Here is a 13,680-nt window from a genome sequence, read left to right as displayed (position 1 = left end):
AAGGCGTATTTTTACTTTTTCAGGGCGTTGTGTAAATGTCTTAAATTACACATTAACTGCAGTAATGTACAAAACAACCAGAAGCAAAATCTGATTTTTTACTTTTAAGTTAAAATCATTGATTAGAGGAAATTTAAATGTTTTTAGCATTCAAACTGCACCGTGACGGGATGTTTTCTTACGTTTTGCTCTATTTATTGTCCAAACTGTCATGTATGAATCTTCCATCACTCATATCTGAGGTAATTTTATGCTCTGGTAGCTGAAAAGCAAAAGTGATCAGAAGGAGTTAACACTAATAGTTATATATATATATATATATATATATATATATATATATATATATATATATATATATGTATGTGTTCATAGTGTGGGGAAGGGAAATGAATAGATAAAAAAAAACACGTGCTTTTGTTGCATTATTTTCACTCTCAACAACAAAAATAAAACCCTCTTGTGAACTGAGCAGGAGGGCGGACTGAGCCGAGCTCTTCCTCCCACGGAGTCGCTGCTCTCCACGCAGGACGTAACCACAGGAAAACCACACGAGGGATCTGAGCTGAGGCGCTCGCGCCTTCCAAAACAACAACGCAGCACCTTTTTTTTTTTTCTTTGATTACCGCCGCCATCACCGCTGCTTCTTCTTCTTTTCTTCTTCTTCTGACTCTCACCTGCAACTTTCCGCAGATTCACACTTTCGTCGCGCACGCCGCAGCAGCCGACTTCCCGCTTCTCACCCCTTTACCCGTTCAGCCTGTTATGACTGAGAGAGGAATGCTGCTGCTTTTATATAGGCCTCTAAAAATAACTCACCCCCTCGCTGCCATCTACAGCGAGACCGACGTCCCCGCGCAGCCAATGGCGCGGCCGCGTCCCTCAAAGCCCCGCCCACTGCCTCTGTCTCAGCGCCTCCTTAATTGGACAAGAGTGACATCATCAACCCCATTTGCCTTATAAGGTCACGCATGAAATTGAGTGACAAGGTGGCACCGCCTCTCTCCCTCTCTCCCCCCTCCTCCTCCTCATGAACTCCCGTCCGCTTCTCCGCGCCGGGGTACAGTCTGCTGCTGGAGGAGCAAACCTGGCAACCTGGCAGCTTCGGACGGAGCCCGATCGGCAATCTGGCAATGCGGAAATAGACCTGGCACCCCCGGATTGAGGAGAGAAGGCGTGACAGAGCGAGCTGGAGGAGTAGAGAGAGAGGAGAGAGAGAGAGAGAGCGGGGATTGCGCTGACAAAGATCAAATAACACACACTTTCTACCCACGTTGCCGTTTCTCGATTTTTTTTTTAATTAAAGTGCTCAGGTGCGCGCTCGTCTGCACCAGCTCGCGCTTTTCCTCCAGCTTTTTTTGTGGTTTGTTTTCTCCACTCTGAGAAAGAAAGAGGGGGAATAAAGAAGAGGAAAGAAGAAGTGCGTTTTTAATCGCCTCTATTCCGGACTTCTTTACTTTGCCTTCTTTTTTTTTTTTTTACCCTCTCCCCTTTCCCTTCCTCGTCAACCATGGATGTTTTGGCGAATTACAGTATTTTCCAGGAACTCCAACTCGTCCATGACACTGGTTATTTCTCGGCGATGCCTTCCCTGGAGGAGAACTGGCAGCAGGTCAGAGATGATGCGCTTTTTATTTCTTCTTCTTCTCCTCCTCCCGTCTCCTCTTTTAAAAACAGAAACTGAAATAAAATGTCCTGAGTGCGCATGTTTGATGTTTTCTGTGCGGGTTTTAAAAAGTGTTTTTTTGCATTAGGAGGGGAGTCGCTGCTGAGCCCCGTGTTAGTTGCGTCTTTTTTTTTTTCTTTTTTTTTTTTCTCTCGCTCACATGGAGCACCGCGAGGTCCGCTGACAGGAGAAAAACACACACGCACACACACACACGCAGGGGAAAAGGAAGGGGGAGGATACATCCATACGCACCAATGGCACAGACTGGCAACGTTTAAAGAGAGGAGAAAAGTGTGCGTAAACACTCTTAACAGTGTTTACGCACGCTCCAAAAAAAAAAAGAAAAAAAGAAAGAAGGAACGTGTCCTTGATCCTTCAGAGCAGCTACTCGAGGCTTAATTAACTTCCCCTGATCATTAATGTGAAAGCAGGAGCATGACGCTGTTGCTGCTAGGATCCCTTCAGCGTTTAATCCACCCGGAATTGATGCGCAAAACTCTCCAGAAGCAGGTGGTTGAGGTTGGAAACGCTGTTCCTGCTATAGATTCTGATAAACGACGTTAATTAATGAATAAAATAAAATAAAATAAAATGGCTCCCTGAAATTGCTGCAAGTACAACTGCAAGTTTTTTTTGTTTTTTTTTTTTGTTTTACGTATGTGTCTAGTAGCCCTTCATTTTCAGAAACAGACTCTTTGGGAGGGGGTTTTCTTCTCACCTTGGAGCCCTTCAGAGCGTAAAAGGCTTTAGAGAATTTTTTAAATTCTGTTAAATTTAAATGTACAGAATTTTTTAGTAATATAATATATTACAGAAACTAATTTTTTACAGTTTCTGTATAAAAAAAATGCAGTTTTTACAGAAACTGTAATTTTTAATTCCAGTCAAAGATTCTCAAGTGGATTTAGATCCGGGCTTTGACTGGGTTATTTTAATGAATGAATCTGATTTGGTGAACTGTGGGCTCCATAAGCAGCTTCCTCTGTCCATAAGGCTGAGTAAGCATTCCCACAGCATCATTCTTCCATCGCCGTGCATCACCATGGGGACGGTGTGTCCATTGTTATGCGCAGTGCTAGTTTTCCTCCTCTCAGAACATGTTTTATGTTGGACATGAAGTTCAGGTTTGGCCTCATCTGATTAGACTGCCTTCGTCCTCATGCTAGCCGTGTCCTTGTTGCTACGGCAAACAGCAAACTGAGCTCCTTACGGTTTTCTTCATGCCCGTTTTGGACGCTGAATGGATCACTTCCCTCCAGGATCGTCCTGGATCCAGTTCCGTCTCGTCTTCCTTTCCGTTCTCATCCATTTCTCTCTGCAGCATAATGCTGCCACTGCCATGTGCTACGCTGGGAAGGCGTGCTCAGAGATCCTCCCATCATCAACTCTGATCAGTCAGAGGAAACAGCTGAACATAAAGGTGGAGACGGCAACTTCTGGTGACCGGCGACTTTGGTTGCGTTGCGATTTTTGTCATTTAAAAAAAAAATTAAATTAACAAGCTGTAACTTATTGAGTGAAAGTGACGGCGCGGTGCCGACGTGAGAGTAGAATGACTGTGAAAGAGAAGCAATTTCCGCGTTCTTGGTTCCACGCTGATGGTGATGGGGTGGTGGTGGTGGAGAGAAATGTGCGCGTTTTTCTCCTGGAGGCTGATGCTGCTCTTTGTGTGACTGATGTGATCAATAGGAGAGTCTGTCAGCCTGGTATGTTTGGGATTATCCTCCGAGACACAAAACACACAAGCTGTAGGAGATGGACACGTGCCTAATAGGAATTGACTTTTTCTTAAATAATACATCCACACCTGCCACTGTTTGTTTGCAGATAATGCTGCTGAATAATGCATGTCAGCCACCATGACATTCAGCTGACAGTGCAAGTTAGGCTGCAGACTGCTTTATAACCCACCATTTAGGCACTCGGATCTCCCTCCGTTATGTTCATGTCGAACTGTTCACCCGCTTGATTGGGACCTGGTTTCATTTCGAACGGTTCATTGTTGTCAACTTGAGACAGATCGTATGAAGCCACGTGAATCCAGCATCTTTCCTGGGCCTGTTGTATAGCATCCCATCTCCTCTGGATTGTCAGTGTGTGTGTGTGTGTGTATGAAACATGGAAATTGTTGCAGTGTTGGATGAAGCAGAAACTACATGTTTCCTCTCAAACCAAATAAGTGCTGCTTCATCCTGGTTTTAGTGCAAACGGCTCACTTTGCTACCATTTTTCCACCCTCATTTATGTTAATTGTTTAGTTGTGTAAACAATTATATCAGGCGTAATTAAAAAAAAATAATAAATTAACGGGTTTACTTTCAGTTTGGAGTCTTATGTTACAGACACTGAATGCATATCTTAAAAAAATTACGTGCATATTGCTGCTACTTCACTACAAATTAGTGATTCAATAGATTTCATAGTTTCAAGGTTGATTAATGATTAATCCCACAATAGTTGCTATAGCAACTCTAATAAATAGCTGTGCATCCTGTTTGAGAGCCATCTGGTGGCCATGTTTTTAATCAGGCAAACAAAATAGACACTAAATGTCACTTAACATGTGTCCATTGTCCGTTGAGGTGACCGAGTAGTAGGATCGGTCCATGATAGGACAAGAGACACAGGCAAGACGACCATGCACACCCACACACAAACACACACACACACACACACACACACACACACACACACACACACGCACACTTATAGGTTTAGAGAGACCATTTAACCTGAGAGTCGTGGATTATGAGAGGAAGCCGAAACATGTAGGGAGAAACCAGGCAAGGATTCAAAACCAGAACCTTCTTGCTCTGAGGCAGCTGTGCTCCCAACTTCTACATAGTTAAAAAAAGAAATAGTTTAACCAGAAAACCTTTGTCACTTCCAAAAAATCCAAACCGGGTTTAGAACAGAAATTGGTGCAATAACTGCATGTTTAGCCAAGCCTGACTTGGCACTTAGCCTAGCTTAGCCTGGCTTAGCCATCTGTGTCGAAAGAGCAGGAGCATATAAATAGTTAGAACCAAGATTATTTATAGTCGTAGACTTAGGTTTAAAGTAATTTAAACATTTGACATTTCTGACTAGAGGTAACATTATTGTTCTTTAGCAGCCTTGCCAGAGTCCTGACTTGCATTGAACTAATGGAAACTAAAGATTAGCTGGGGATGGAAAGGAAGCCTTCTCCTCCCAGTGACTTGCTGCTCATCTCCACAGATAAATGACAGACGGTTATCCATCAAGCTGTTTAGTTTGAAAACTGTTTAATTGGTTTTTTTATTAGCTTCTTTTTCTCGCAGCATTTGAAATAATATCCTGCTTGGTTCGAGGAAATGCTTATTACATTAGACACATTGCAGAGACAAAGAGAGAAAGAGAGAGAGAGAGACAGAGAGAGAAAGAGAAAGAGACTTCTGTCCATTCTCAATACACTTATTACAGGTTTGCTTACTTTGCAGATAGCTAAGGAAATGCTTAGCTAGAAATACCAAGATGTCTTCCTGGCAAGAAAATTGTAATATTTTAGTTAGATTTGAAGGCAGAAAGCAAATAGCTTCTAATGGATACCATTACTTGACCTGAATTGCTTGTTTAGAGTAATTCCATTGGTTTATGGCTTTGCTAATAAGATGTTTGTGCTAAGTTAGGCTGACAACGGTCTGGAAGGCCCTCTGCAGAAAGACGAGACTGCTTTTCAGAAAGCCACCGCTTCATCCCGCTCTTTGTTTCTGTCGGCCGGTTTTTAAATAAATCCTACATTTTAGGAGTTAAGCAGATTTTGACTTTTATTTTCCTCAGCGTTGAGCATTTTCCAGTTTTGAAGTGTGGAATATTCTTTTTTTCTTTTCTCTTCGAATGCGTCTGCTCTAGCTGCGACACAGACAGAAACCTGGCACACCCGCAATTTTTCCACTCTTGTTCCTTCTGTCTCTCGCTATTCCCTCATTTACTCCATCGCTCATAGGCTTACAAACAGACACACACACACACACACACACACACACACACACACACATGCGCACATGCTTGGCTGGCATGCACTAATGGAAAGCTAAGGTCTGGCAGGACTCATCCCGCCACTTTCGACAGTAATTGGCCGTTTGCTGTCAGATGGACAGAACCACACACACACACACACACACACACCCATGCACACACACACACGCACGCAGTCAGACAAACAACACGCACGCTCAGGCAACCTGATTTGTGGCTATCATTTATCTGTCCAGGCTTTGTGTCCTCATACAGCCTTTTATCAGCTGCTTTGCATCGTGGTAACAGAAGCAGGGAAAACAACACCCTTTGTCTTACCTGCCTGTCATTTTTGTTGCATTTGATGGCGTCCTGTGTGTAATTGCAGCATCTTTCTGCATTAGGACTGAAGTGATGGGCTGTTGGGGGGGTGGATCTGTGCGCCTGTGCGGAGTGGTCAAGGATCAAACTCAGACTTCCCAATTAGGAGTAATCCATTTATTCCACAGCAGAGCCGCTCAGAGGTCTGATGAAAAACAGAGGGAAGTAGAGAAAGCGAAAACAGAGGGATGTTGAAAGTGTAATTGAAGTAGAGGCCACGTTTTTTTTATGTGGATGTTGTAGAACTGCATTTACAGGCTGCGTGTGTGTGTGTGTGTGTGCGTGTGTGTGCGTGCAAGGTTTGCAGGTATCTATTTAAAAGTGTTGCGTTGCTTTATTCCGGCTGACTCGAATATCTTTTTCTCATCTTGTCTGCTAGTTTACATGCTGTGTGTGTCTGTAGTTCTTTTCAGGCGTATTGATTTATTTGCTGTGGAGTCATTACAGCACTCTGCTAGACCAGCCAGTTCTGTGTTACAGGGAAACCTGGCCTGCTTTTGTCCAGGAAAAAGGCTACAAGCCTAAATCTGTTTCTTCACTGCAATCGGACAGTGTGGTAGCGCAAATGGTAAAAAAAACAAAAAAAAACAACAACCAGTATCCGGTCCTATCCGGTTCTGTTTTCCAGTAAAAGAAACGCTCTCATATTTCCAACACGTGCGATTTTTTTTTTTTTTAGAAGTGGGAAAAGTCCCTTTTGTCTGTCCTTTTAGGTACAGCTTGTTATCGTTTGGGGCAACAATGTGGCAAGCTGGCGGCTGAGCGTGGCTCGTAATAAAAAAACAATATTAAATTAAAATGTTTTATGTTTATTCAACCAGGAGGTGTGTTTCTGACTGGAAATGACTCACACACACACACTGTATCACTTCTCAGACTTCCCAACTACTTTTATGTGCGTTTTATGTTGAAAAAGGTTCACACAAGCCTTTAATGGTGTTACAGCAATCAAAGTTATATTTCCTGAGTAGATTTTTTTTTCTTGTATCTTTGTCATCACCCTAAACTTTAACTCCACAGATTCTCTGAGAACGCCTCGGCTGCTTCATGATGCTGATATTACTTCCAGAGAGAAGAAACGTGTTGCTAAAATTAGAACTTTGCAGATGTATAGGACATTTTGTGCTTAACTGGGTATTTGGAGTGTAATAAATGCAGTGATATATTTACATAATGTTCACAGTATTTTAACAGCTTGAGGCAGAAAGCTGTGCAACGGTCTGGGGGATGTATGGGGGGGGGGGTTGTGCTTTTAATATTACGGTAGTTTGCATTGAAAAAGTTTGAGAGGGTTGAACCATGTTCCATGTTTCTAAAAACAGACCCAGGAGAGAAAATCGTCGGACGTTACAGAGATGCTTCTACAGCCAACCTTAAAAAAAAAAAAAATCCTAAATTTGCTAAAGCTAAAAGTCTTTCCAGCCTCATGAATGCCATTTCTTTAACCTTCCTCTTTCGATTCCTGTAACTTTCTTTCTCTTTGAACTGGATTCCCGTCAACACATCTTAGGGCTTTTTAAGGTCGACGCAAAAAAAAAAAAGGCTAAAAACTAGACGTGCTGTATTATTTACTATTATTATACACCAGATAAGACTTATAAGCAAACACAATAATGACAATAAAAAAAAAACATATTCAAAATGGAGTTTTTACTCGTACATCCTGTGTTGTTTTCTTATAAAGCATAAAAGAAAGTTAAAACTCCTGTCTGCTTGTGTTGCAGCAATAAAAACATCCAACCAAACCACATAATTATTACAGATCTCTGACAGAACAAGGCTTACAGATCTCTAAAGTAAATAAAAATAAAACAAACCCCAGTAAACCAGTCGAGTATCCAAGCTGCAGAATACGCTTGCAGGCTGTGCAGCTACTCATGCGTACCGTCTGCTTTTTTTTGCCCTCCTTCTCATCTCCTCTGCAACCTGTTGACCTGCTGCAGTGACCACTGCCTGAACTGTTTTCTCTCTCTCTGTTTCTTTCTCACTCTGTTTTCCTCTCTCACTATCTGCCCACGGCTTGAGGCGGGCTCGGGGAAGTTTGACAAGATAATGAATTGCCATGCATGCTGCAGTTTTTCACATTTCACAGCCCAGTAACTCTGGGGATGGAGTGAAGGGTGGAGGGGTTTGAGGCGGGGACGGAGGGAGCGCTTGGTAAGAGGAAGAGGACGAGAGATGCCGAAAAACACCAGGAGACACAATAAAAGCCCAGATTGAAGTTAGTCAGAAAAGACGAGACTTTTGGTCCTTTTCTCTCTTTCTGCCCTCCTTTTGGTGTGTGTCTCACAGTTTGCCCCGGGTTGACACACACACACACACACTCACACACACACACGCAGTTATGTAATTGTCTGCGGAGCACAGCTGCTTTGTCATAGTCACAGCAGACAAAAAAAAAAGATGAAGCTGAGGGAGAGAAACAAAAGAATGGAGAGAAAAATATTGAAGTGTGAGAGAGGTGAAAGAGGTCGATGAATAAAGCTTCTCTTCATGTGATGAGAGAGAGAGAGAGACGGAAATGTGGCTCTTTTTAAACGTGGGAAAATGTTCTTTCATCGAGTGAACTCGAACTTTACTCCAGTGCTCTCGTGTTGCGTAAAGCAATACATATTTTAAATTAGAATTACAGAAATTCACCGTTGATGTCTCTGAACATAATTCTGGATTTCTGTGGGCATTTTCTCCTTTAAATGATGCACTTCATGTTGTTTGCGCTGCGCTTCCAAGTTATCAAAAATCCGCCACTTTTTGCTGGGTCTTTGGATGGTGGGATTTCTGAATCGGTGTTGGAGACGAGTAGAAAACATTCGTTGGAACCTGGAGAGCAGCCCAGGAAGGAAGTGACTGCAACCATGTTGATCTTCAGCGTCGTCCGAGTTGAAGCGCGTCGGTTGTGATAATCTTGGAGAAACCCACTTCGAGCAACAGTGACGTTTAAGCTCTTTGTTGGATTTTGCTAATTTCACACCAGTGAGACGAGTCCAGTCGTTTATTTTTCGACATATTTTCATTGATTGCGTCGATACAGTTCGCGACGCAGTTGTCTCCGGTTCTGTTTCCTGCCCTGGGCAATTTGCTGCATGTCTTCCCCTTCTTCCTGCCCATCTACGTTTGAATGAAAGCCTCAAGTGTCACCAAAAAACCCCCCCCAAAAAACTTCAGAAAGTGGCACAGATGCATCAAATTACCCAGGAACACGTCTTGAGATGATATCTGGGATGCTAATGCGTTTGTTGCCACACTGCTGCTTGTAATCTTAAGACGGCCTCCATATGCACAGCGATGTCAGAATTTCTCAGCAGCGAGTAGAGCTGGACAATATCACACAAACATGCAAATGAGTTTATTTGTAATATTCCTGACTTCTTTTCAGTTCCTTCAACACTCTTTGTGAGCGTTAGCATCTCCAGCTCAAAAATATATGCTTGGTTTTTCAAGCATATTATTAGACTAAATGCGTGATGCTTTAATATAACACTAAAACTGTATTTCATATTGTTTGATTGCGTTATTGCACACTTTGCCAAAGTGACGTGAACTGAGGTTTGCTACATTGTGCTTCTCAGAGGTAGAAAACCGTCTGGAATCCAAAGTTTTAATTAGGAAAGTTGGAGCTTCCTCCCCAACACCGACCATCCAAATCCAATATGGCCGCTCACGTCTTCAGTAACTGGTTTGCACTTCCAGTGATTCAGATCTCCTCTCATTAGTCGCCCTGCGTAGTAAAGAATAACTGGTTGCTGCAGAGTTTGGATCGCATAAAACGTGGAAAATTGCATTTACGCGGCTGACGTCGCTGGTTGTAGTTAGATGAAGGTTTTAGACTTTTAAGGTAAATGCAATTCTGAACTGAAGTTTCTTCATTAGCCAAAAAAAAAGAAGAAAGAAATAATTACTCTAAAGAATTATTTGTCATTGATGATCCTTGTTGAAAATATTTATCCATTCCCTTTTCTTTTCTTTTTTTTTTTTTTGGATTATGAGGTAAAGACGCCGTTATTGTCTTCAGCTCATAACTTCCAACCGCTCGCGTCAAAACCCGCTGACGGTGTCCTGGGAGCCCGTGATTCAGTAAGTGAATAAGGCAGAGATTAGATAAGAAACGGAGCAGTCAGACTGAAACGGCAGGAAGGCAGAACAAATGAACTGCACTCGTGATGGAGAGAGAGAGAGAGAGAGAGAGAGAGAGAGAGAGAGAGAGCTTACGCTGTGAAAGCTATAGTCCTGATCTTTCAAGATGAGTGCCTTTCTCCAGCTCTATTCACCACGGAGCCCGATTACTACAGTTAATAAGGAGATTTACTCATTCATCTCTGCGTGCTCGGAGCGCACACGGGATATCTGTTATTGTGAAGCGACTCGTCCTAATAGGTCTCATGTGGTACTGATTTACCACGTTTTTTTTTCTCTTTCCAACCAAAAAGCCCCGCATTTTAGGAACTGTGCCGTTCTGGTTTACAACCTGCTGTTTGATACAAAAAAAAGAAAGAAAGAAGGATGAATAAATAGTGTCAGTTCCATCACATCTCAGGGAGACGGATATGTTTAGCTCTGCTTATCTTAAAAACTTGTTGCAGGGCGACGAGTGCTGTTGGAGCGAAGAGAGAATAGAAAACGACGTTTTGTTAGCATAGATTGTGGCTAATAATGGCTTTTAAGGGTTTAATTGATCAGTTGGCTATTTTGGCGCCTGGGGTCGGGGATTGATTTAGACTAAAAAACAATAAATAAATAAATAAAACACGAAAAACGGATTATTAAACGGCGTTTTTAGAACAATGGGAGGAAAAGCTTCTTCCCCCAACAGTTTACGACGATTCTCCTTCATGTTGCTAAGAATTTAAAACTGTATTTATTTTTAAAACAAAACACCCAGCAGTGTTCAATTTATTCACTTTCATTATCAGCAGTCGGGGCTGTGATCACAGGCTCAGGTGTGTCGAGTCTTTTTTTGTCTCCACATCCTGCTGAGCCAGTGTTTGCGGATCAATTGGCTCGGGGATGAAGCCTTGTGACCTGGCAGCCGTCCAGACCCTCCCTCTGCTCCCCCCTCTCTCACCCAAACATCCCTTTTGTCTGGGAACAGTTGAAATTTGCACGTTTTAAAGGTAAGACGTGTTAGCAACTCAGGCTAACGTGGAGCAGAGGAGGTTTTGTACTCCGTTGGAGCTGGAGCGCTGATGGAAACGCAAACAAAGTCGACGTAGGATGTGCTTCCTCTCTCCACTTCTGCTTCCTCTCTTTTGCAATTGCAAGAGCAGAAATGCTTCCAAAACACGTAGTTGGTTGTGAATTTATCTTTGGAGAACACACAGCTTTACTTTCCCCACTGCTTGTGTGCATTTTTCTTTTTGTAGAGCCGATGAAGAGGACGGCTTCGTCTGCGATTTTAATATTTAAGCCCCTCTGTGTGTGTGTGTGTGTGTGTGTGTGTGTGTGTGTGTGTGTGTGTGTGTGTGTGTGTGTCTGATGAGATCATTCAGCGTGCAGAGGATGTTGCACACCATGAATGTGCAACATCCTGTGTTTGTGTGTTTGTGTGTGTGCAGTAGCTTGTCAAGGCCAACAGGACACACACGTGCTCTTTCCATTATCTTCAAATCTGTCCAATAAGACGAACCCAAACTATCACAAACACACAGATCGATTCGACTGTGACTGGAAAGGAAAACCTGTAAGGTTTGGTGAGGATACAAAGCATTTTGTTTTCAGTCTCAGAGGAAAAAATAATACAGGAGCGTTCCTATAAAGTTGTGGCTGCTGCTCAGTTTACAGCTTATATAAAGTCCAGCTTTCCTTCACCATCTGGTGGCTCTTTAACGGCGCAGCCATTCAGCGTCCAGCTGTCCGCTTCATGAGACAGACAAACATTTCCTGGTCAACAGTTGTGATAATGAAGCAGGAGTTTTCTGTGACGGCCTTGAAAAGTAATACAACTTCCAAACCTGTTTTTGTCGTACAAGCAAAATTCCTTTGAGTTCTTGAAAGTTTGAGGAAAGTTTGCCATGACTTGGCTTGATGGGATAGTTAAATCCCTGCTAAAATAAACGGAGGGCAGAGTTTGAACCTGAAAGGTTTTAGACTCCTCGTCTTCTTCAAAACCAATTGGATCTCCGTTATAAAAAACCAATCACTAGTCGGATTACTGTACAAGAATATGTCAATCTCTATTCTGCCTTCTCTCAACAGTAAAATTGCGGATGACATCCGTTCCAGATCTGACCTCTGATTCTGACACATCTTTGGTTTTTTGGGTTTTTTTTTACTAAAATATATTAAAGACTGAAATAATTCTGAACTCATATCCACTTGATGTGAGTCAGTTTCAATTAAAAAAGTCAATAGAAATATAATACATATGTCCTACATCTGTTTGGTTTTCAAACAATAATTTAGACTTCAATAAAACTGAAGACAGTCAGTCAGGTTAATAATCTGTGTTTTAAATGCTGTGAGGAAGTTTAACGGTTTTATTTGCATTTATTTGCGAACTCAGGTTCCAGGTTACGGTGCCCCCTAGGGGACATAGAGGATGTTTTTTTTTTCTTTTCATTCTCGCAATAATGTACTGATCAGTTCATGCGGCGTAGTTGAATACTGAAAGTCATCACACATCCATCACACTTTCTGCTATTATGTAAGGTTTTTTCATGTGCTAATATCTGAAGTTTTATATCTTTTTCTTTAGTTAATGCACCACAAACCTAAGATATAAACAGAAACTCTTCATAAGTAGGAAAGAAGAACAAATACATCCAAACTATTTGGACTGTTTCTGAGTTATTATGCCAGGGTAATAAAATCATCTGACAGTTTTGATTGTGTCTTTTTGTGCTGGTCTGAATGGTTTAAAGTTTTCACGTGCATTTCCATCTCAACATGACACAAACAGACATAAACATGCAGTGAATAAATCGATTTTCAATCAGTTTTTTGCACCAAAGAGTTGATGATAATAAAAACATTTTCACGGAGGCTCTTCAAATGTGTATATATTTGAAACTTTAAACTGACATTTGTATACAAAAGAGACCAGCAATTATTGCAGTGAGCATATTGCGGTAACGCAAAAGAGCATTTTTCCCCACGTCCTCAAGGGGGCGCTGAACCAGGTCAGTCTACCTTTTCGTCTCTTCCTGGTAGACAAACCGTTTCGTACTCATGTATCCAATTGTGCATATTTGTAGTTAAGTGTTTTAAGTAGCAATTCAACAACTCAGTTGTCATTTCTAAATACATTCTCCAGTATTTTCATAAGTCTGTGTGTAAGACTCACTTATTTTGGCTTTGTTTCTCCTCGGAGTGACCTTCCACTGGTTAGTGTCAGCCGATCTCCTCACATGAATCTCCCCCCACGGCAGACGGCTGCTGGAAAAAGTTAGGAGGGGAAAAAAGAAAAAGAATCAAAATGATAAAGGTGAAGGAGGCGAAATGAGCATCCATCATCTGTACCCGCTTGTCCTTGCAGAGTCACATGGGGAGCTGCTGTCTGTCCCCAGCAGTCACTGGCCGAGAGCCCTGACAGGGTCGCCAGTTCATCTCAGGCCAACACACACACACGCACACACACACACACACACACACACAAAACCATACACAGACACCAATTAACACACACGCTATCCTTTTTTTATGTGGAAAGAATAAGTAGA

General features: G+C 42.2%; 1 protein-coding gene and 1 long non-coding RNA gene across 2 annotated transcripts in view; one reads left to right on the top strand and one right to left on the bottom strand.

Moving 5' to 3' along the window:
• Positions 1-1,000: 1,000 nt before the first annotated feature.
• LOC106963981 (Krueppel-like factor 7) overlaps positions 1,001-13,680 on the top strand; it is a 77,011-nt gene continuing 64,331 nt past the window's right edge. Inside the window, exon 1 of the mRNA XM_015059190.1 lies at positions 1,001-1,609. Within this exon, the coding sequence (XP_014914676.1) occupies positions 1,508-1,609 (102 nt within the window). The 5' untranslated portion in view covers positions 1,001-1,507. The remainder of the gene's footprint in view (positions 1,610-13,680) is intronic.
• Positions 3,892-13,680, bottom strand: part of LOC106963983 (uncharacterized) — a 17,486-nt gene continuing 7,697 nt past the window's right edge. The window contains exon 2 of the long non-coding RNA XR_001428301.1: positions 3,892-4,398. This is a non-coding gene — a long non-coding RNA (uncharacterized LOC106963983). The remainder of the gene's footprint in view (positions 4,399-13,680) is intronic.

The sequence above is a fragment of the Poecilia latipinna genome, unplaced genomic scaffold, assembly GCF_001443285.1.
Source record: "Poecilia latipinna isolate Pla-1442-1.1 unplaced genomic scaffold, P_latipinna-1.0 Scaffold1610, whole genome shotgun sequence".
NCBI lineage: Eukaryota > Metazoa > Chordata > Actinopteri > Cyprinodontiformes > Poeciliidae > Poecilia > Poecilia latipinna.
Note: the sequence above shows the minus strand (reverse complement) of the source record. Positions and strands in the feature narration are given on the sequence as shown.